The following is a 22,930-nucleotide window of genomic DNA, read 5'->3' as shown; positions in this document are numbered from 1 at the left end:
TGACTATCTGGTTCATAGGTTGACGCTCAACCACTGAGCAACACTGGCCGAGCAAGGTGGTAGTTTTTAACAGATTTTTATTACAAGTAACACCCCTCATTTGATGAAATTGATGTCTTTCTGCCAACTTGGCTCTCTTGCCTAAACCTTGGTGCTTTGCACTCTAGTAATTCTTCAAATTCAATGTTTTATAGAACGTAAAGTGAATTAACTCATCCTTTTTGTCAGTGTTGTAAGTTCCATATGGAGAATTTACATCTGTATTAATCAGACACGCTAAAATCACTGAGTGAGCCTACACTGTTCATTTTAATAATATTTCTCAGAGGATGACAAAGCACACCACGCAGCAGCTACGCAGCTTTAGCAAGAAAAATAAAAATTATATCAAGTGTATGGAGTTGTGTTATTTAAATTTAAATTCAGCAGGGATCTGTTTGGCTCAGTGGATAGAGCGTCAGCCTGTGGACTGAAAGGTCCCGGGTTCGATTCTGGGCAAGGGCATGTACCTTGGTTGAGGGCACATCCCTGGTGGAGGGTGTGCAAGAGGCAGCTGATCGATGATTCTCTCTCATTGATATTTCTAATTCTCTATCCCTCTCTCTTCCTCTCTGTGAAAAATCAATAAAATATATTTTAAAAAATAAAAATAAATTTAAATTCATTTTTTTCCTATTAAAAACATCCTCAATTCAACAAGTTGCAACATGTATCAATATTTTGAAATATTTGGGGAATGATCCTACCTGTCTTATTTCATTCTTAAAGAACGGAATCAAGAAACCAATTCCTACGAAAAGTCTTCCAAGTGAGGTATTAACTATGATGATGTGTCCCCCTAAGAAAAAAAGAGTTGGGGGCTTTGCCTGAAAGGACATCATTTCAGAAGTTCATTTGCTTTTCACTTCATTAAAAGCAGCAAGGTGTGGGCTGTTAATCTGACAGCTGCCATTTTCTTCAGCAATACATTAAGACTTCACTGGATGGATGGTTGTATGACAAGAGCTATTCAGGATTAGAAGGTAGTTGTGGCTTGGATGTAAGTGGATCACACGGTATTTGGGAGTCCTTCGGCAGCTAATCTGGGTCATTTCCATGGCACTGCGAGCAGACGGCGGACTTTCTTCCCAGTTACCCCGACGTCCACGCCAGTTCCCAGAGGAATCGACTTTGTCCCACAGATGTTGGCTCTGATGGGGATGAGCCCGAGGGATTCTAAATGTTCAGTTGGATTTATCCCCTTTCTGGATATGATTAAATCACTCCTGCCTCAAGCAGAGGACTGGCCTTCGCTTCAAAGGCAGCTAAAGAGTGAATTATTTACCAAATTGCACAAAAGGGAGGATTTATCAAGCCCCTTCTCTCCCAGAGAGGACAACCTCAGAAGTGGAGGCCTTTATTACTCGTTCTTGGCTATAAATTATGCCATTCAGATGCCTGTGAAAGCTTCTCTTCATGCTGTTGCTGGAGTCATAAAACTTGATACCTGGGGCCAAATGCCTTTATTTCCTGACCCACCCCCCCCACACACACACCCCGAGGGTGAAAAAGATGAAAAGGCAGCAATTCCAGCGAGTGCCACACAAAGCCAGTGACTGGGCAGAAAATGCGGGCAGTGGAGACACTCTGTATAGTCCATGCCTCCTTGACCTGATATTCCCCAAAAATGGATTTGACCATTTGCATAAGATCATTGGACCCTCAAAATCTGCATTGGCCACCTGGAAACCACTTGAATGCAATCAACATCACCCGTTTGATAGCTGTCATTACCTTTCACGCTGGGATGTTAGAATTTGTGAATCTGAATATAAAGTAGCTACTCACCTGGAGAGGGTTTGCTGGAGCCCACTTTCTCTGGTTGCCTTGCAGTCATGGTACTTTTATGTTTCTGCTTGACGGATGTCTGGTCGATTGCTGGAAGTCTGGAATCATAGTTCATCAAAGAACTCTTGGCAGATAATCCCGGTTGGGCTTGAAGATCCTCCTCACTACTACTCTATGGAAAATGAAAGGAGTTTGAGTATCAGTAGCCTAGTATTTTTAAAAATATATATTTTATTGATTTTTTAGAGAGGAAGGGAGAAAGACAGAGAGTTAGAAACATTGATGAGAGAGCAACATCGATCAGCACATGCCTACTGGGATGTGCCCGCAACCAAGGTACATGCCCTTGGCCGGAATTGAACCTGGCACCCTTCGGTCCTCAGGCCAACGCTCTATCCACTGAGCCACACCGGTTTCGGCAGTAGCCTAGTATTTTTGCTAAGCAGAGGGAACAAGCCACCTCCATTAATAACTTGGGAGCAACCCACCATGATGCTCAATAGGCCCTTTCACCAGTGAGATTTTGATGGACTGGCTTATCAATGTAGAAATGATAGCTAAGTGATGAGTCTCACTTGTAGAACATTATAAGAAGAATGCACATCTACTGGTCTGTCTTTTGGAACATTATGAAAAGGCTGCATTTCTGGCCCTGAAGTACTGCAATTTGATGACCAGTCAACAGTTCATGTTCAAAGCTACATGAATGTCGTGCTATTCGTCGTCTGAACTACTTTGGCGGTGAGTGAGGAAAAAATATTCCTTGAGTTAATCGTACACTTGACAATGGAAAGGAAGTTTAGATACTGTGTTGGGATCGAATACGTCAGACCTCAGTTTAATATTCTGAGTTACTGGGTGCAGCATAAGACAGACTGGTCTTTTTAAAAGTCCCCTGCTTGTCAGTCTGCTATAAAGAAGTCGGTATAAATCTATGCGCGGACAAATCATGATTCCTGCAATGTCAGACTGTCTTAACACAGCCTTGCAGACGCAGTAAAAGCTATGCAGCCATTCGATAGCTTGTGTACTTCGCCACACTTCCAACCACCAAAGTAATGATGGAAACAATATAAATGGCTTGTGAGAAACCTGGTCTAGAAGGGTGATTTAAGTCCTGCCTCATGGTTTAGGTGCTGCTGTTAGTATGATTTGCTAGGCCATATGCTCAGCAACAGACAAAACCACAAGGCTTCCCGCCCCCCTCAACCCCAGGAATTCCAACACTTATCACTAAATCCCCCCACCTTGTGCATTAGTCTAGTGTTGGAAAACGCAGTCTTTTGCAGACACAGAATGCTAAATTAATGTTCCCCTCACCTCCCCGGCTGTGGCAATTTGTATTGATCTTGCTCATCGGTCTCACCGACAGTTATGGCATTTTCATTTCAAGGCTCCTGACTCAGGAAAATACTCTGACTAGCTTTGAGTTATTGGGTGCAGCATAAGACAAACTAAACTCCAAAAAAATCCCCCTTCTCGTCCATCTTCTGTAAAGAAGATCAAATCTACAGGTGGACACACCGTTACCCTCCCAGACTGTTAATCATGCTTTGTAATTCAGAGTCTGGATCCAGCCTCCCAACAAATAATTATTGTTTCTCCCTACATTTTCAGCAAACAGACCACCCTCAGATAAAGGGACAGGAAAAGGCAAGGGCATAATGAATTGGTTGTTCTCCCCATTCCTTTTTGATTCTGGAATTAAATAGAAATCTTTGAAAATTATTCTGAAATGTCAAAGATGAAACATTAGGTCATTTCTGAACATGAAACAAGCTCTCCATTCTCAGCGAGGGAAATGTGGGCAAATTTTAATTATTGATGCCTGAGGTTGTCATAGGCAAGAAGAACATCCGTGAGCATGGAACAGAATTTCTCCCACAAACAACTCACGTTAGTGGGTGGAGAATTCTCTGCTGCACCAGGCCATGGTGAGCTGGGAGGAGTGGCTGAGAGACTTCATTGGGTGGAGTGGTAAGCCATGTTTATCTTTCCTTCGCCCATTCACTCATTATACCTTAAGCCTTCAGTAGGACAGGTGACAGAAAGCTTGGCCAATTCCGCCATGCTTGTTGCATAGGGAATTGTGCCCTTCTGTTCCGAGCACATTCATCTCTGGTTCCTGGTTCCACCAACCTTACTTCCAGTTGGTAGTCATTCAGAATCCAGAAATTGCAGCTGGAAGTGGGTGTTTTGTCAGTTGGAGACTAAAACCAGAATGGCAAGAATATACTTAGGAACGTGCTGTTGGATCTTTTCCTGCCTGCTTCCGTTGAATAATCTCAAGCAAATCACTTGACCTTCTTGTGTCTTTATTAATGTCTTCTCATATACTCAGCCATTTTTATGTATCCTTTCTCATGAAAAGCTATCGTATTTTTTGGGAGGACCCTCTGGTGTGTGTGTGTGTGTGTGTGTGTGTGTGTGTGTGTGTGTGTGTGAATTTGTTAGTAATTCATTCTGGCACTAAAGTGTGGTATCTAAGATTCAGAGCCCAGGTTCCTGGGCGTGTATCCTGGCTCTTTCATGTTATTGACTGAGGTAGTTCCTCTCTGCATCTCAGATTTGCCCCTCTGTGGACAACAACATCTACCCGTGGGTGGTTCTGTGAGGAGTAAGTGAGTTAAGGTATGCTTATAGCACTTAGAACGGTGCCAGGCAAACAGTAAGGGCCATGTGCATGTTGGCTTTTGCAGTCGGCCATTAATTCATGTTCAGCCATTTAAAAAACTAACCAGCTAATGACTGAACATTATCAATCCACAGTTGAAACCAAAACCAAAAGTCCCAATGAAGATTTCAGTAGAATTTTCACCTATCCCATAGAGATATGAACAGAGAGGTGGGTCAATTCCTATAATGGACTCTCAACTTTTTCTGAAAGCAATTGATGATAGCTAGAATTGATCTAATCTTAAGAAAATATGACACACTTTTTTTTTCTTCCAGACAGTGAAGCTCTAATGGCCAATATTTAAAAACATGTAGATTCTCAAACAATAATAATTATTTTGATTTAAAGTAGTTTTTAAAACTATGTCTTTTCCTCTTGTAATTCTGAACAGTAATTACAATCTTCATTTCTTCCCCCATATGTTCCTACGTTAAAATGTCACATGGAGGTGGAGGCGACAGCATACTGCTATTATTTGGGGGAAGAGAACCAGCTCTCTTTCAAAATCAAAGCCATGAACATAAAAGATAAAATAAAGTGAAAACACCGCACTACTTGATGGAGGTGTTGACTTCAAGTCTCCTATTGGTAATTTGATGAGAAAGTCCTAATAAAGCCATGTTAACGAAATAAAGTCATTGTCAAAAATCAGTCTTTTCTGGAATAGGACTCTTAACATTTTCCAAAGACCCCCAGCTGTGCTAAGGCATCATCCATACTGAAGCAGAGCTATTCCCTGGCCCAGGGCGAGGCTCTCTCCTGAGGTGACGGAGGACTCACACTGGGAAAAGCAGGGGCGGGGCTTACCTTAGGGCATGTACGCAGCCTTGGGCACTGTAGTCAGGACTTAATAACATTAGAATGGTTATAGTTAGACTAGAAGAAGGAGAACCAAGGTTCCTCAGGGAAGTGGGGTTGACTAGATTTTTACACTGGGACCTGAGAGGGTTGAGTCTGAAATGGCAATGTGACAATGAACAGAGAGGATCAGAAGAGCAAGGGGACTAGATGAAGTCGGGGACAGCAAAGATGAAGTCATTTTCCAACTCTTGCCTGATGGCGCATTTCCAGCACCAGGGAACTGGTTCTCAACTGGCATGCCAGCCGCTCACCCCAAGATGTGCTGCTGAATTCAGATTGATGTGTACAAAACCCATTTTTGCCACATATCACGTGATGGGCGGCTGAGCGGGGCAGATCTTAGAAAACAGCTCAGGGCACGGCTTGCTGTAAATGAGAGAGAAGAGGCAAGGAGGAGTGTCAGGCTGGTGCCAGAGAAAGACTGCATGCCTATATCACCTTTGAAATAAATGCAGTCTCGTGAGATTCTGAAAGAGAGCGATCAAAGCAGTAAACCCCACCAGGCAAACAGTGACAACATGGAAAGGGTGACCGAGGGACTGTGAATGCAAATGAGCATTTTCAGAGTACTGTGCTCAAAGTCCATATTCAAATTGTGCCTCAAACAAACCCAGTGTTCTCTGGGATGGAGTTCTGTGTGGTGGCAGTGGGTAAGGAGGTGGTATGTGACCAGAAATTGGTTGGATTTAAAAAATTTGAACAGTTTAGTGTAGTGTTTAGAAGCACATGGAGACTGCCCTCAGGTGGGTATGGTCTTGCTACAATGTGTTTCTCCTTCTTCCTTTAACTCAATTCATATTCTCCTTTTAGCTGGGAGGAGCATCAGAGGAATTTGAAAGACTTGATCCATCAAAAGGATCTTGTCCATGAAAATACCTTCTACTCAAAATAATACATCATAAAACATGGGAATTAATTGATAAGTATATGCACCTACTATGTCTTCAACCTTATGCTAGGCACTATGAAGGGACATAAAAACAAGACACTTACAATGTGAGAGACAAGATTAATACCATACCAGCAAAATGCAAAAATATTTGATTAAGTGATAAATAGCGTGGCACCAATTCTGAATTTCAAAGGAACTCAGAGAAAAAGTGGAAATCAAGGGAAGCTTCAAAGGAGGTGGTGTTTTCTGGGACCTGAAGGATGCGTAGAAACTGTCTTAGGCCCTAGCTGGTTTGACTCAGTGGACAGAGCGTTGGCGCATGGACTGAAGGATCCCAGGTTTAATTTGGATCAAGGGCACATGCTGGGGTTGCAAGCTTGATCTCCAGTAGAGGGCATGCAGGAGGCAGAGGATCAATGACTCTCTCATCGTTGATGTTTCTATCTCTCTCTCCCTCTTCCTTCCTCTCTGAAATCAATATATATATATTTTTAAAACTGTCTTAGGCTGGAGGCTGCACATGAGCCAAGGTATGATGGTGCATGAGGTATGGCATGATCCTCAGAGAGTGAGGGACGTGTCCAGAGCATAGGCATGGGGAGGAGAGGTGAGAAATAAAGCTGGATGGTAAGGTGGGGGTCAAATGCTGGGGGGCTCTGAGATTTAAGGCTTGAGACTCAATGAGATAGAGAATGGGGTCCAACAGAAGGTTTCTGAGTAGAAAAATATGTAAGGTGGCATTTACAATGAGCTTGTACGTTGCTTTCAGAGGGCGAAAACAAACACCCTACAAATTTGCCCGTGAAATAATCCTTCAGTAGTTTCAATGGCTGATTTTTGTAAAGTGTAATTCTTTTCTTATTACAAAAGGAATGTATGCTCATAATGGAAAAAGACAAGCAGAAAGAAAAGCAATTTAAAACAATCAAAACCCCCTTAACCTTGAAATTAAAACTACAAATAGCTTGGTGTGTATTCTTTCAGACCCCCTTTAAGGACTGGGATGGAGCTTCCCACCAAAATCCCTTCCCATGTGGTAAGAGTTGAGGCTGGGATGTGGCTGCCCACCTTGAACTGAATGTTACCTAAGGATATTTAATGGTCCCATGACATTATCTAATATGGAGGAGCATATTCAAACCCAAATGTCACCAAAATGTCTTTTTAAAATTAAACTTATTGGGGTGACATTGGTTAAAATGATCATATAGGTTTCAGGTGTAAATTTCTATGATTCTAGACCAGTATTGTACATTGCGTCCATTACCCAAAGTCAAATCATCACCATATATTACCCAAAGTGTCTTTTTAGGTTTTTGTTTTGATTTATAATCAAACAAGGTACATGCAATGTGTGAAGTTATTGTGCCTCTTCAGTTCTCTGGCCTGTTTTCTTTGTCATGTTTTTTACTGTTTTGAAGAGTCCCAGCCTCATTGAATATCCTATGTTCTGAATTTTATTGTTTCCTCATAATAAAATTCAGGTTGTTTTTTTTTGGAATGAATATACTATAGGTGGTGTGGTGTCCTGCTTTATAACATCACATCAGCACTAAGCAATGCCGTTTGATCTCTAGGTTGAGGTGGTGACTGCCAGATTTCTCTAATGTACATTCTCCACACCTATTCCGTTATCAGTAGATAATCTATGGGATGATTCTGAGATGGTAGCCTATTCCTAAACAGCATTTCACCCAGTGATTTGGGTAGTAAAATAATTTTTCTAATTCTATCACCTCTTCTACAGTTAGGTGGCATTCTTCCTTCTCATTTATCTAGCATCTATCTCTTTATTTATCCATCTCTGTTTTTTATTTAATTACCTCATCAAAGTTTTCAATGCTGAAATTGTACCGAAAATGGAGAGTGGAAATTCATCCACCGTGGCTCTTGACTTGAGTCTTGGAGTAATTCTTTGTTTTCTGGTACAATAAATGTGATAGCCTCACTTTGTGCTTTACCTACCTCAGAAGTGCTTTCTTTTCACTGAGAATGGTATTTAGAAACCAATGTCTGTATGCTAGGCGTGTTCATTGCTACTGGAGTGACATTGTTCTTAAATCCTTTCAATGGAGTTAATTAGAAACATGTATTTTTAAAATCATGAGTTCACAGTAATATTTCTAGTTAAAAGTTAACACTATATGGGCCTTTCCTTTTTTATATTAATATCTCTTTTCTATTATATTTATAATATTTTTTCTAAATTATATTAATATATTTATTTGTTTTACTTTGCAACAAACATGAAATAATTTCAGAGTTACCATACACATATTACTCTGAGAGTAAACTCAATAAGTAAGGTATTATTTCTTTGAATTATGTGGATCACTCATAATTCTTTTTATTCTATGATAGTGTTATGGTAAATGTTCTTATATATTTATACACATCTTTACCCTTTTAAGTTCCCCAAACTGGGAATTTATACTACTAGAATGAAAGCATCATAACAATTGTAAATTTTTTTGTTTCCAAAGTATCCTCTAGAAATATTGTACTGATTTACATTTCAAGATGTATATGAGAATGCGTTTCTATGCAACTTTTCCAACTATTATCTTTTAAAAAGTCTTTGTCATTTTGGGAAAAGATTATAATTTTAACTTGTAACTTGTATGTAACTTCAATTATTACACAGGTTCATTTATTTGTCTCATCTATTTAGAATGTATATTCCATCACTTTATAAAAATGGTCTGAGAAAGTTGAAATCAAACAGCCTTCCAGAAATGGAACAAGAAAAGGCAAACTAATTTATGGTGCAAACACTAAGAACCGACTGGGAAGGGGCGTGAGGGAACTTCACGGAATGACAGGAACTTAATGGAGGTTTGGGTTACATGGCTACACCCATGCATTTGCTAAAACTCATTAAATAGTACTCTAAGATGTTCATTACAGGTGATTTTTACTTCTAGAATGAAAACTGGGAAAAATATGATCAAAATCACAGAAACATAATTATATATGCTGGGCTATGGGAGTGATTGAGGAGTAAAACAAAGACTGCCCTTACAGAGGTACAGCCTAGGTGGGGAGGTAGATCATTTAATAAAATAGTTATTCAATGAATGTAAAATTACAAGTCATACTTTTTTTTTTTTTAAGGAAATGGATAGATAGTATAGAAATATAAGAAGATAGGGCAGCCCTAACCGGTTTGGCCCAGTGGAGTCAGTCTGCGGACTGAAAGGTCCCAGGTTCAATTCCGGTCAAGGGCATGTACCTTGGTTGCGGGCACATTCCCAGTGGGGGTGTGCAGGGGTGTGCAAAATATTGATCGCCGCACCCGGGAACGAGCAGGGCACCCTGCTCGTTTCCTTTTTTTTACATTTGAAAATATTGATCGATGTTTCTCTCTCGTCGATGTTTCTGACCCTTTATCCCTCTCTCTTCCTCTCTGTAAAAAATCAATATTATATATATATATATATATATATATATATATATATATATATATATATATATATGGCTGTGGGTTCGATTCCTGGTCAGGTTGTAGATTTGACCCTCAGGTGAGAATTAAAAGTAAAATATATTTGGGAAGTAAAATTGATAGGACTTGGTGATGTATTGAATAGGAGGGTGAGGATGAGAGAAAGTGTCAGATTCTGACGATGCAAAAGGAAGAATGAAGGGCCATGTTGGAAACTGCAGCAGTGGGCCTGCGGAGTTGAGATGTCTTTGAGGCCTCCTAGAAGAAATTACTGAGTATACAATTGGCTATTAAGCTCTGAAGATCAAAAGTGAGGTTTGGGTTGGAAATAAAGATCTGGGAGTCATTCACCGATAATGTCTTGATTTGGGCAGTTAAAATCTTGAACAGGGCTTCTTGGGGATGGGGCATGAACTTGGATGGGGGGGAAAATTGCATCTTTATCTCCAGCTACCTCTAGCTGAAATCTAAGCATATGCTTCATTTACAAACGCAGGCAGCAAACCACAGTTGTATTAGCAGTACCTGCGATTTTGTCACGACTAGAAATCACAGATATTTTCACATTTTGTTAGATTTGTTGCCGATGTCTCAAAATACCCTTTACGCCCGTCACTTGTTACTTAATGTGTTAATAACGAAGCACATACATTACTGAACCACAGATTTCTAAAAAGATTCTGATGACTATTTCAATGAAAGTGGTTTCCTTTGAAATCCTTTTTTTTTTTTTTTTTTTTTTTTTACATTTGAAAATATTATTCTAAGAGGAGGATTTAGAGAGTTCAGCATACTATCCAAAAGATTTGCAACACAAAAATATTATAGGATAAAGCTGCCAGCTATAGAGACGCAAAACCAAGCCTAGAAATTCCAGGTCTGTCGGAGAAGGATGAGATAAGGAGGAAGCCCACAGAAGAACGTGGCTTCGCAGACACCAGTGACGCAGTGTTTCCTGGAAGACTGGAGTGGCCAGGTCAAAGTTGCCCAGAGGTCAAGGACAGCGAGGCCTGAAGGAGACCTGCCGCCTTCGGAGATGAACAGTCACTTCCGTGGAATGAGTGTGGAAGCCAGATTGGAGTGGGTTGAGGAGCGAGTAGGAGGTGGGGAAATGGAGTCGGTCGGTGTAAATAATTATTTTGAGAACTTTGACTGTGAAGAAGACACAAGTGGAGGGGATGCGGGATCAAGGAAGGGCAGTTCTGTTGTTTTTTGTTTTTGTGTGTATGTTTCTTGTTCAGTTTTTGTAGGAGCCCTCATATCATGATTAAATGCTGATGGAAGCCTCTGGTACAGGGAAAGGATGACGGATGGAGTAAGGGTCCTGAGAGCTAGGGGGCGGGCTCCTGAGCACAGGCGGAGAGGGGGGACTGAGGGGGGGAGGTGGGTGGGTGGGCAGCTCTGAGCTGAGGACTGAGACATTGACGATGAGAAATAGGTTTGAAGTGGAAGGGAGCTGGCCAGGGAAAGTGGGCAGCATTGAGGAGTTCCAGGAGGTTGGTGGCTGTGACCTTTCAGGAGCAGCATTTTTCTCCAACAGTTGCCAGTGGCCTGGGTAGGGGGTCCAGAGACCGTGGATGGGCAGGGCTTTGGCAGAGGGGCGGGGTGGGGAGAGAGAAGACAAGAGTCAGGGGAACCAAGGGATCACCCACAGAATCTAGGCTGCCTAGGAGCAACGAGAGGGCATGGGGAGAGGAGCCCGCGGAGCAGAGGCTCCCCAGAGGTGGCCGAGATGGCACCGTGGGAATGGGTGAGTAGAGGGCTGGAAGGCTGGTGCTCAGCAGTAGACTTCTGAGATGGAGAACTTCTGGTTGGGGATGCAGTGGAGGGTGTGCTGTGGGTGGCGGGGATAGCAGACTGAAACGGAGGGGGCATTAAGAGGCCCCGGGGCCTGAGAAGCCAGGGTGTGGCTGGATTAGCCAGGGAGATGCTGAACTGGTGTAGGACTGTGGCAGGAGGTCAGGCGAGGGGGCAAACAGAGATGGAGCCACAGAGTCTCCACTGCATAAGGGAGAGAGGCCAGGAGGGGTGTGAGGTGGGGCAGGGGAGGTGGTGGGGTAAAACAGCTTAAGCCTCAGTGGGCCCGGGCTTCCCACAGAGCCTGGGGAGCAGGGAGCAGTGGTCTGGGAGCCGCACCCGGGAACGAGCAGGGCACCCTCCTGCCTCCTGAGCCTGAGGAAGGGGTGCAGGAGGGAGGGCAACAGCGCCCTCCAGGGAGGGGGGCTCTGAGAAGGGGTCTGATGCCATTTCCTGGGCTGCAGGGAGGCTGATGGCTTGCACCCTTTTCCAAATGTGCCCAGCTCTCGACCTGGGCTCTTCCATCCACCTGCCGTGTCCCCCCACCTCAGCTCCCCACTCCCCCTTCAAGCTCCCCCAGTCCAGCCGAACATCTGCACGCGCTGTGGGGTTTTCCATTGGGAATGCGACAACGAACACTCCTGCTCCTGAGCAGCGCTAGCCTAAGGTAGAGGCAGAGAGGAAGGTGCGTGCCTCAAGGTGGATTTGAACCCAGAGGGTGGGACGGCAATTCCAAGGAGGGACCAGAGCAGAGTCACCTGACCCTCCAGGAAAAGCCTTGGAAATTCTTCCCAGAGCAGGTGCCCTCAGCATTGAAGGTCAGGCCATCCGGGCCTGGAGCACCTTGCTGGCGTATTGGAACACGATCCCACGCTCAGCAGACACTGTCCTGGACCGCAGGCTTTTGTGTGAGGTCCTGTCTCACCCAGCTGAGCTCCCTGAGGGCGGGGGCGGGGCTCACCATTACCGAGTCCCTGGCCCCCAGCACCTTGTCTCAGACACAAAAGGTTTATAATTCCTTAACAAATAAAGCAATAGGAAAACCAGACAACCAGGTTCGCGGATGAAACTCTGTATGTGGTTTAAGGCAGGCATGCAGCTGAGTGAGAATTCCTCACAACTGAAAACATTTTATAATTCGATATCTGAATTTTAATTGGTTTTTAACAAGTTTATTTTTGGTTTTAAAAACGGATCAAAATCATTTTTTTAAAAACGGGAATTTTAAAAATAAAATGTGGTCAACTGAAGTACATAGCACCACAGAAAATGGGAGGAAAAGCCACTTTCTATAATAAGCTTCTCTCATGCAATTTCTGAGCCGTTGCGTTCAATTAACACAGGGAACTCTTCCGGTCAGAGGCCACCCATCTTGGGGCTCTGGCAGTCTCAGTGAGGGGGGATGGGAGGTGACAGTAGGTGTCTGAATTGCAGCCTGGTGGCAGAATCACCCTGGTGCAAGGACTGACTCTGGGCTATCTTATCTGCTGAGAAAGGCAGGACAGTCAGTGTTCTGGAAGCAGCTGCCATTTAAATTGACAGCTGCCCCATTTTACTGCTATGCCCTGTTTTAAAATTACCTCCTGGAACTCTGATGCAGTGCAGAAACGGAAGAGGGATGAAGCGCTGCTGGCTTTGCCCAAGACATGGGTATAATATCCGTTGGCTCCACTGATGCCATTGACAGTCTCCAGCAAGGTTTGCCCACAGAGGGGCCTGGGCATCAGCCATTCCAATGTAGCTACAAGCTTATCCTAGAGCAGTGTTTCCCAAACTTTTGACATATGTGTACCCCTTCTATAATTTTCGTAACGCTGAATACCCCTCGTACTCATGAGAACGTAGAATTAGGCGCAGCTAAGCACGGTGCAGTGCATATCCCCACCAAACTCCGGTGCAACGCGTACCCCCACCAAACTCTTCCCGCACCCCTGGGGGTACGCGTACTACATGTTGGGAAACACTGTCCTAGAGGAAAGATCCAACGCAGTCTGGAGAGTGATCTGGAGGGACGTCCAGTCACAATAAGACGACTTCTGTCACGAAGGACAGTGAATCCTGAGCTGATGGTGGGCTCTTATGAGCTTCCTTGGCCCCCGGAGAGCTGCCCCCCCCCCCGCTGTCCTATGTCTTTGTGTTCCTGCCTGCCCGGGACAAAGGGAACGACCAGGGCTTTACGGAAGCCAGCTGTCCCTGTGCAGAGCGGTATGCCAGGACAGGAATGCTCTCTCCAGGGCAGAGGTTTCCAAGGTGTTGACTACAATTGATGAATCTTCAAGCCCAGACCGGCCACCGCACACAGGCAGCCTCACCGCCTCACCAGACTACTGACCTCTGGACAATTCCAGGCAAGGTCAGGGAGCGTTCATTCTTCCAAGTAACAGCGTGACCTTTCTGTTCTCGCTCAGGGGGAGGAGTCCTGGCCTGGCTGCTATGGCTTTGTCGCTCTGACCTCAACATGTGCTCATGCCTACAACATCCTTGCAACTGTCAGCCACTGAACATTCATTGAGCTCCTTCTATGTGGTTGGTGGCCATTGGGAATATGACAATGAACACTCCTGCTCTAATATATTTTATCGATTTTTTACAGAGAAGAAGGGAGAGGGATAGAAAGTTAGAAACATCGATGAGAGAGAAACATCGATCAGCTGCCTCCTGCACACCCCCTAATGGGGATGTGCCCAAAACCAAGGTACATGCCCTTGATGGGAATCGAACCTGGGACCCTTCAGTCTGCAGGCCGACACTCTCTCCACTGAGCCAAACCGGTTCTGGTACACTCCTGCTCTTGAGCAGCGCTAGCCTAAGGTAGAGGCAGAGAGGACGGTATGTACCTCAAGGTAGATTTGAACCCAGAGGGTGTGGTGGCAATTCCAAGGAGGAACAAGAGCAGAGCCACCCAAACCCCAGGAAAAGCCTTGGAAATTCTTCCCAGAGCAGGTGCCCTCAGAACTGAAGGTCAGGCCATCAGGGCCTGGAGTACCTTGCTGGCGTATTGGAACATGATCCCAAAGACAACGGAATTCATTTATTAAAAAAATAATTTTTTAAATTGATTTCAGAGAGGAAGGGAAAGGGAGAGAGAAAATCATTGATCAGTTGCCTCCTGCATGCCTCCTACTGGGGATCGACCCCGAAACCCTTCAGTCCCCAGGCTACTGCTCTACCCACTGCGCCAAACCAGCTAGGGCCACTAAAGAATTTTTAATAGAGTGGTGACACGATCCAATTTGCTTCTAGATTATCATTCATTTTCTTTTTTTAATACATTTTTATTGATTTTTGATAATAAGGAAGAGGGAGAGACAGAAATATCAATGATAAAAGATAATCAATGATCCACTGCCTCCTGCACGCCCCTTACTGGGGATCGAGTGGGGAACCCCTTGACTGGGAATCAAACCATGATTCGCTCAACCACTGAGCCATGCGGGGCTAGAGGGTCATTCATCCTGCAGCCTGGAAGACTGGAGGGAAGGAATGAGGTGAAGACAAAGGGACCAGGGCAATGACTCCTACCACCATCCAGGCAAAAACAGACAGACCCTGCGAAGGGAGGTGCTGGGGGACAGATTCAAGAGAGAGGAGATAAGACAGCCCAGCTTCGGAGTCCGGTTACCCGGAAGTGTGAGGAGCAGCAGGGGGAGGATTCTCAGATAATTTCCCGAATCCTGCCGTGGGCAGAAACAGATTCACGGAGAGGAACAATCTGAGGGCAGAGGGTGATGGACCCAGCACCTGGAGCCCGAGGGGCTCTTGGGGCACACCGAGGTGAACAGATCAACAGCTAGAACGGAAAACAAACGCAAAAGAAAATTCCCACAGACCCGCCCGGTCAAACCGTGGGCTGTGCGTCCCGCCCCTGTGAGGTACATTCCGGGCTGGAGACGCCGCCGTGGGCAGAGCGGCCTCATTGCTCAGGTGCACCTCGAGGGAGCAGAATGGGAGCCAGGCCCTGTGACAAACACCCAGCCAGGTGTTGGAGATGACTCACTGCCCCCGGGGCGGGGCGGACAGGACCGGTGTGTGCTTGTGTGAGCTGTCTCCTCCGCACAGGGGCCTGGGGACAGGAAGAAGGGAGGCCTGACCCGCAGGAATCTGACAGCGGATGAGCAGAGGTTAGAGGAAATTAACAGTGTGACTCCCGGAACGCGTATGCCCGAGCCAAGTCCTGCCTGCTGCCGTGACCCTGCCAAGGGTGCCCGGTAGGTTGCCACTGACAGGTTAATGGGAGACCGACTCCCCAAGAGCTGTTTGAAAGAGGAGAAGCTCAAGATTTCACCGACAGGACAGGCTGAATAAATAGGCAGTGAAAGGAATTGTGCAAATATCCCCAGGTGGTAGAAAAACACACAATGCAAATCAAGCCTGGCTTGATTGCCTATTGTATTGCAAAGTATTGCTTGGCCAGTTGCTGGGAAACAAAACCCCTTCCTGGCCATGGGGTGTTGTCTTGTTTGTGTTTTGGACTTGACCATGACCTGGAGCAGGGCTGACCCGAGATCTTTCTGTAACCGGGGAAGTGATCTATATGTGCGGGTCCAATATGGCAGCCACGGGCCTCAGGTGGCTTGTGGCTGCCGAGCATGTGAAATGTGGCTAGTGAGACCAAGGAACAACCGACTTCTAAATTTTATTTTAATTCATTTACATTTAAAGTTAAATAGGCCCCAATATGCTAATGGCCACTGAATTGGACAGCTCAGTTCTATACGTTCGCTGTCCTGATGTATGGATGGATATTCTGACTTCTTAAACCACTGCACACTACTTGAAGAGTCTTTAGTGTAGCCTCCCAAGTTTGTGTGGAGAAATGTCTGATGGAACACCTTCACCTTTGCCTTACCTCGCTTTCCTGGAGATCCAGGTGATCTCGCTGATGTAAACATCCTGGCTCGGGCAGGCCCGGGGCAGAGCCAGGTGCTGCTGGGATTCGGTGAACTGCCTCCTTCCAAAGGAAGGCTGGGTCCCTGTGACCTGCGATCTAAATACTTGGTGGCTCGGTTGAGGATGGCGAAAGGACAATAATCCTTCTCCTATCAGCAGGGCAAACGGTGCTCTTGAGAAACAGAGATCTCGTCTCTGCTTTCTTTGCCAACAAAGTAAATGCAGTGACCATGTGTCCTCTGACCTTGAGGTTTGAACATCCCTTCCAGGAAGATGAGAAGTGTCCAGGATGTCTCTTCCATAAAAGGCTGCCGTCCCCAGGTCCTGGGCGAGTCATTTTCATCGTTTTCTCTGGGGGAAATCTGGACCCCAGTCCCTTCTCCGTGAACGTGCCAGGGCCCTGCCTGCCACAGCTGGCTCCTCGAGGCCAGCAGCTGTCCCGGGGAGACAAGTTCCTGCTCACATGGAGAGAGCACTTCATTTTTCAGTCTTCTAACTCCTCCGGCTTCCAGGCGGTTAGGTGGAGCTGATGTTTACTTACCTCCCAGTTAAATTGTAAGCCGATCAAACAGTTCAAAAGGCTGCACGTAGCCTTAAAAAGGATCTAAAATGAAGTTGCCACGTAGGTGGGCTTGTAGAAATCTGGCCTGGGGCTGAGCTGGGGTGGAAGGAGGTATTCTAGAAGCATCAGAACCTGCCCCTCCGCTGACATCCGTTGGAGCATCATTTGCAAGAACAGCTGAACACTAAGGCAGTTTATAACGTAACCTAATGTTAGTATGATGTGTAAGCGTCTCACTCGTTTTCATAATGATCCCACGAGATAAGCACGATGATAAGGATCTCCTTGGTGGGACACTGAAGTGCGTAGGAGAGCAGTTTGTGCCTGAATCCACGCTGTGATGTGGGAGACAGAGCTGGCCCTTGGTGATAAGTGTTCTTCTGGGCCACACCACCAGCTGACCTTAGTCAGAGGCACCACTCCACAGACCATCACAGCATAGGCTCCGTATGCTCTCTCTTAGATTTAGACTGAACACAAGCTCTGCCTGACCAGAGCTTAAAGCTGCTGGTTGTAATGAGGGGGGTCACGTCATAATGCAGTGGCCACCACGTGAACTGTGCGTTTGGGGATCTGCCCACCTCCAGGCAGGTGTCGGGAAATGATAGCTTGATTACTTGACGGTAAATGCCTCTGTTACTTGACAGTAAATGCCTCACTTATTCCAGGCTCCTCAGCATTTGACAGTCTGAGGCCGGGCTAAGGAATGGGAAGGAATTACAGTTCCTGCCAAATTGCAATGCGTATGTGTTAAGTGATGGGAGCTGCAATCCGTGTCAAAATTTGGTGGGGGCACGCTTCACGTCATGACTGCACAGAGGAAAATGTCCGTGGATTAAGCAATCCGCTTTCATACTGCCCACTCAGTCGGAGAGTGAGCTTGCCTTCAGAAACCAGAGGTAAAACATTCCTTAGAGTTTTCAGCCTCAGAAATCTCTAGAAGGAAATTACTCAGGAGGATGTGTGCCTAAGGAAGAGGGCTTTGGTTAGGTTTAAACAGCTGCTCTTTCTCCTGCCCTTTTCTGATCAACCAAGAATCTTTTGTACTCCAGAGCCTGATGTGGCTTCTGTCCACTGAGCTCTGGAAACTGGATCAGTCTGCCTGGGTCCTCTTGGCGAGGTGCCAACGTTCTTTTTTCAGAGTCTCCTCTAGAAGGCTAGCTCCAGACCCTCCTGGTGAGGAGAATCCTGTAGAAGGAGCTTTGATACATCCGTCATTCCCCCAGGATTTGAGATATAGCAGGGCAGGCCCAGACTAATAAGGTTTAAGAACAACCAGCTCTTTAGGTTGGGATCCAAACCTGGGATGGAAATTCTCCAAACCAACCCATGATCCTGGGGCCTGAGGGTTTCTGGGATCTGGTTTGAGTCTCATAAGGGATCTCTGGCTTCACTCGGACCCAGCAAACATGGAGGGATGGAGCCAGGAGGGACCAATGTTATGAGCACACAAGTCAGATGGCTGTTGGAATGTTGCGTTCGGTGAAATCTCTCACCTTGCCCTTCCTGCGCCTTTGTATCCAGAGGCAAATCCTCCAGTGTCTCCCAAGGATACCTGTCATACAGAGAGCCAAGCAGAGGTGAGTTTCACTGTGGAAAATTCTGACTTTGTCACCCTTCTAGATAGAGAAGATGTGACCTTGAAGGCACTTGTACAATCAAGGCCCCAGCCCTTGGAGAAAAAAAAAATTTAGGATTATGTAAATAATGTTTTGAGTTCTCTGACATTGAATACTCTTGTCCTTGTACTTTAGAATAGGAATTGCCAGTTTTATGCATTTTTACCACCTATTTTTGTCTTTATTTCATAATTACTCTTATATGGACAACTATGTCCTTTGTAGATGTGGTCTGAGTGTTTTGCAATGATCATTTAAAGAATGAATAATTTTTACAGCTGAAGAGGAAAAAGACAGGAATCTGTTACCTGCTTGTCCCCCAAATAAGTTTGTAAAGAGGATCATGAAACTTCAAGTCCTAGAATATTTCAAATGCATGAGCATTGCCATACAAAACAGCCATGGCTATGCACTTGGGGTCTTTGCATGAAAATGGAAGAACCCTGCTCATTGCTTAATAAATCCAATCTAGGGAGATTGCTAGATGCTTGCTCTTTGACTTAAATTTACATTACTTAAAAAGAAAGCTGTCCTTGATTTTTGTTTCTAAGAACAAAAATATAAGAAGCTACCTTAATGCTAAAAATGTGTTATTGTAGCCAGACTAGATTTAATTTCTGGATTAATCTCCCTCCCCAAGTTTCATCAGCACAAGGCATCACATTTTGTCCTTAAGTAACAGGAAAGATCCAGGCAACATGTTCCCCTGAGGCTGCCAATATTGTGAGATAGGCTCTGTCACCTTCAGGCTCGAGGAGGAATCTTTTATCGTGTGAGCCTATGTTCCTTAACAGGGAGTGTAGATCTCTCCCAGGGATGCAGCTACATCCATGAACATCAATCACCGATGTTTTTCAGGTGCCCTTTGAACATTAAATAACCACCGTGTGAACATCCTAGATTAGAGAAGAAATCCCAACAAGAAGTTGATTGATATCAGGTATCCAGGACCTATCTCAGGGATCCACAGCGCCAATAGAAAAGAGAGTCCGTCCTCCAGAGTATGTTTCAGACATAAAATATTAAGTAAGACTTCATAAAAGGCATATTACTCATCTTAAATCAATTCACCATGCTAACAATGGGTGTTGGATGCCACTTGTGGTATTCAGCATGCCTAGGATAAGGAAGATTCTTACACAGATAAGCGCTTACACATGAAATGTGATCATACAGCACCTTGGTGCAGAGCACCTCAGACTGCCTACAACCGAATTCCTATGCCACCACATACTGTAAAGTCCGAGGTGAATTTTCTTAACTTTTCTAAGGCTCAGTTTTCTCCTCCAGAAAATGAGGCAAATAATATATAGAGATTTAAGAAAATTAAATAAGCTAATATGTATAAAGTACCTAACACAGTGTGAACATTGTAAGCACTCAAATCATGGTAACTACGAACTACTACAGTTACTGTCATCATTCTCATATTGCTATCATATTATATTGCTCTTTTTTATTTACTATTGTCATCCTAGACACAAATATTTGAGCAATGGCTAGGTATTATGGGATGCAGTTATTATTGCATTTTACTCTCTTCATTTAAAATAAAAACTGGATTTGCAATGCAATGGGTTAGACCATAAGGAAAGAAGAGGGAGACCGAACCAGGGTGAAGAGGAATCATGTGGCCGGGGAGTGGTACCAGAATGGGAGCTCCCGCCCTTGCCTCTTCCTGCCCTGACCTTTCACCTTTAGGATTCTTCAACATCTTCTTTTTGTGCAGGCTTTCCCCCAAGTAAAACACTCACACACATACACACACTCACACACACTCACATACATACACACACACACACACACACACACACACTCACACACACACTCACACACACACACACTCACACACACACACACACTCACATACACACACACACTCACACACACACACTCACATACACACTCACACACACACACACTCACATACACACTCACACACACTCCCACACACACACACACACACTCACATACACACTCACACACACACACTCACACACACACATACACACACACTCACACACACACACACACACACACTCACACACACACACTCACATACACACACTCACATACACACACACTCACACACACACTCACACACACTCACATACACACACACACACACTCACACACACACACTCACATACACACTCACACACACACACGCGCACACACACACACACACACACACACACCCAGCAGGAGAGTGTCCCCAGAGTTCTAAGTACCTGTTTGGAAGACGACCCGTTTAAAAACCGGGCTCTCTCCGCATTTGTCTCTTGCCCCCCAAATGGATCTCGTTTCTTCTCACTTGAGTCTCTTCTGGATTCCTGGCCTCTCAGACAAGCCTGGAGAACAAAAGAGGGTGGGATTTTGTCAAAATCTTGGGTCTATGACTAGCTTTGGTAACTTCATGCTTCCTATTGTGAAGAATATGAACTAAATCGCAAAATAAACACACGACGCACATCTGCAGGGTTGACCAAAACCTGTTAGCGAGTATGAACACTCTCTCCCAGGCATCACTCCTGCCTCCCTTTGCCCCAAATGCCAGGTGACACACATTAGTCACTGCTTTCCTAAATTCAAACAACAAATAGACTGAGAGGCATTTTGTTGAATATTTACCCCACAATTGCCTTCTCAAGAAAGGAAGTACCTAATATACCATATTAACATTTCTTTCTGGTCTCTCTCTCTTCATTCTATCTAGTAGCTCCTCCTTCACACTCACCTCCACTCTCCTCTGTCCCCTGGGATTTCACCCTCGTTACAGGAGAACTTTCCTACGGGAGACCTTTAGCACATGCTGTTCCTGTCCCGGGAATGCCTTTCACAGGATGTTCTCCTGACAAATTAAGAACTAGCTGGGCGGCATCTCAGGTTTTCCCTGCCTCACTCCTCTTCCCCCGGCCAAAGGAGTTGCTCCTTTACACATAGAAAGCTTGAATTAAGCGATGTCACCCTATTATATACTGAGCCTGTTTCTCCTGCTGATCAGTGAGAACCCTCACGGTAAGGTCCGTTTCTTATCTTTTTGAGTTCCTCCAACATCTAGCATTTAACGTTAACTGATTCGCATTTTTGTCCGGGAGGAAGGACAGTCATCCCCAGATGCTATGACAACATAATACAGATAATAATTTTTTTCATGTTAAAAAACAAAACGAAAAGAAAATCTACTAAGGTATTTCTCCTCTAGTACAGGCACTGGACAAACGCAAGAATATCATGTGCGGTGGGGATTTCAACTGATGGTTTAAATACCCCAAAGAGTAGGACTTCTCAGAGCAGGTCTAGGTTTGTAGCGCCACTGGCTGACTTTCACCATGGCCCCACCAGAGCCAAATATCCACCATCACAGGAGAGAAAAACCGGGTAAAGACCACCAGCGTTGTTTCTAAACCAGGCCTGACACGTCCGCCTTCTGGGTGGGGTGAGAAAGGAAAGATTTCTTGGCTATCTTTTGACTTCTGTTGGAAAAGCATCTCCTTTCTTTCTTTCTTTCTTTCTTTCTTTCTTTTTTTAAAATATATTTTTATTGATTTTTTTACAGAGAGGAAGGGAGAGGGATAGAGAATCAGAAACATCGATAAGAGGAACATCAATCAGCTGCCTCCTGCACCCCCCCCCCCCACCCCCCTGGGATGTGCCCACAACCAAGGTACATGCCCTTGACCAGAATCGAACCTGGGACCCTTCAATCCCCAGGCCGACGCTCTATCCACTGAGCCAAACCGGTTTCGGCAGCATCTCCTTTATTGACTCGCCAGGGTTTCCTGCCACAGGGAGAGCCTAATATTATGCTACAAGGTGAAGGACAGAAATGACCGATATTAACCGAACATGTCCCACTTGGGAGACCAGGGAGCCAGTTCCACTCTGCTTCTCAGCTGAGCTGCAGGGGACGCACCGGCCTCCAGGCTCCTGAGCGGTGGCCGGTTGGTTACCTGCCGCGCGGGGTCCCGGCTTCCGGGGGGAATGTGCAGTTTCACCGGCCTCACTAGGAAAGGGTGAACACTCCACAATAGTTGTTTTTCTTTCTCACGGTTCATCTTATCTCCGAAAACTATTCCATGTAGACAGTAAGCCACTGTGAGAAATCCGGGGCAGTGTTTGTTTTCATAAATAATTTGAACCGAAAACTCAAAACACACTGGACAGCAACGATAGAATAAATAAGATAAGCACCAAAGAAGAGTTTGGCTGGAGAGCTTAGTGAAGTTTAGCGAAGTGTGGGCCTCTTGTTTTTCTGTTCCTTCTACAGCGACTTGTGATGGGAGCCCCGGCTTGGGAGGCGCCCTGGCTCGGCCGGTCGTTTCCTGATGCGGTGGGTGTCTGTGATTCCCTCCCGGTATCA

The 22,930-nt window shown here is 45.2% G+C and overlaps 1 protein-coding gene across 1 annotated transcript in view; it reads right to left on the bottom strand.

Annotated features, from left to right (window-relative positions):
• MARCHF10 (membrane associated ring-CH-type finger 10) overlaps positions 1-22,930 on the bottom strand; it is a 79,581-nt gene that overhangs the window by 44,576 nt on the left and 12,075 nt on the right. The window contains 2 exon segments of the mRNA XM_084861765.1: positions 1,828-1,999; positions 20,799-20,918. Of these exon segments, the coding sequence (XP_084717891.1) occupies positions 1,828-1,999; positions 20,799-20,918 (292 nt within the window).

Source organism: Pipistrellus hanaki, assembly GCF_964339955.1.
Source record: "Pipistrellus hanaki genome assembly, chromosome: 16".
Classification (NCBI taxonomy): domain Eukaryota; kingdom Metazoa; phylum Chordata; class Mammalia; order Chiroptera; family Vespertilionidae; genus Pipistrellus; species Pipistrellus hanaki.
Note: the sequence above shows the minus strand (reverse complement) of the source record. Positions and strands in the feature narration are given on the sequence as shown.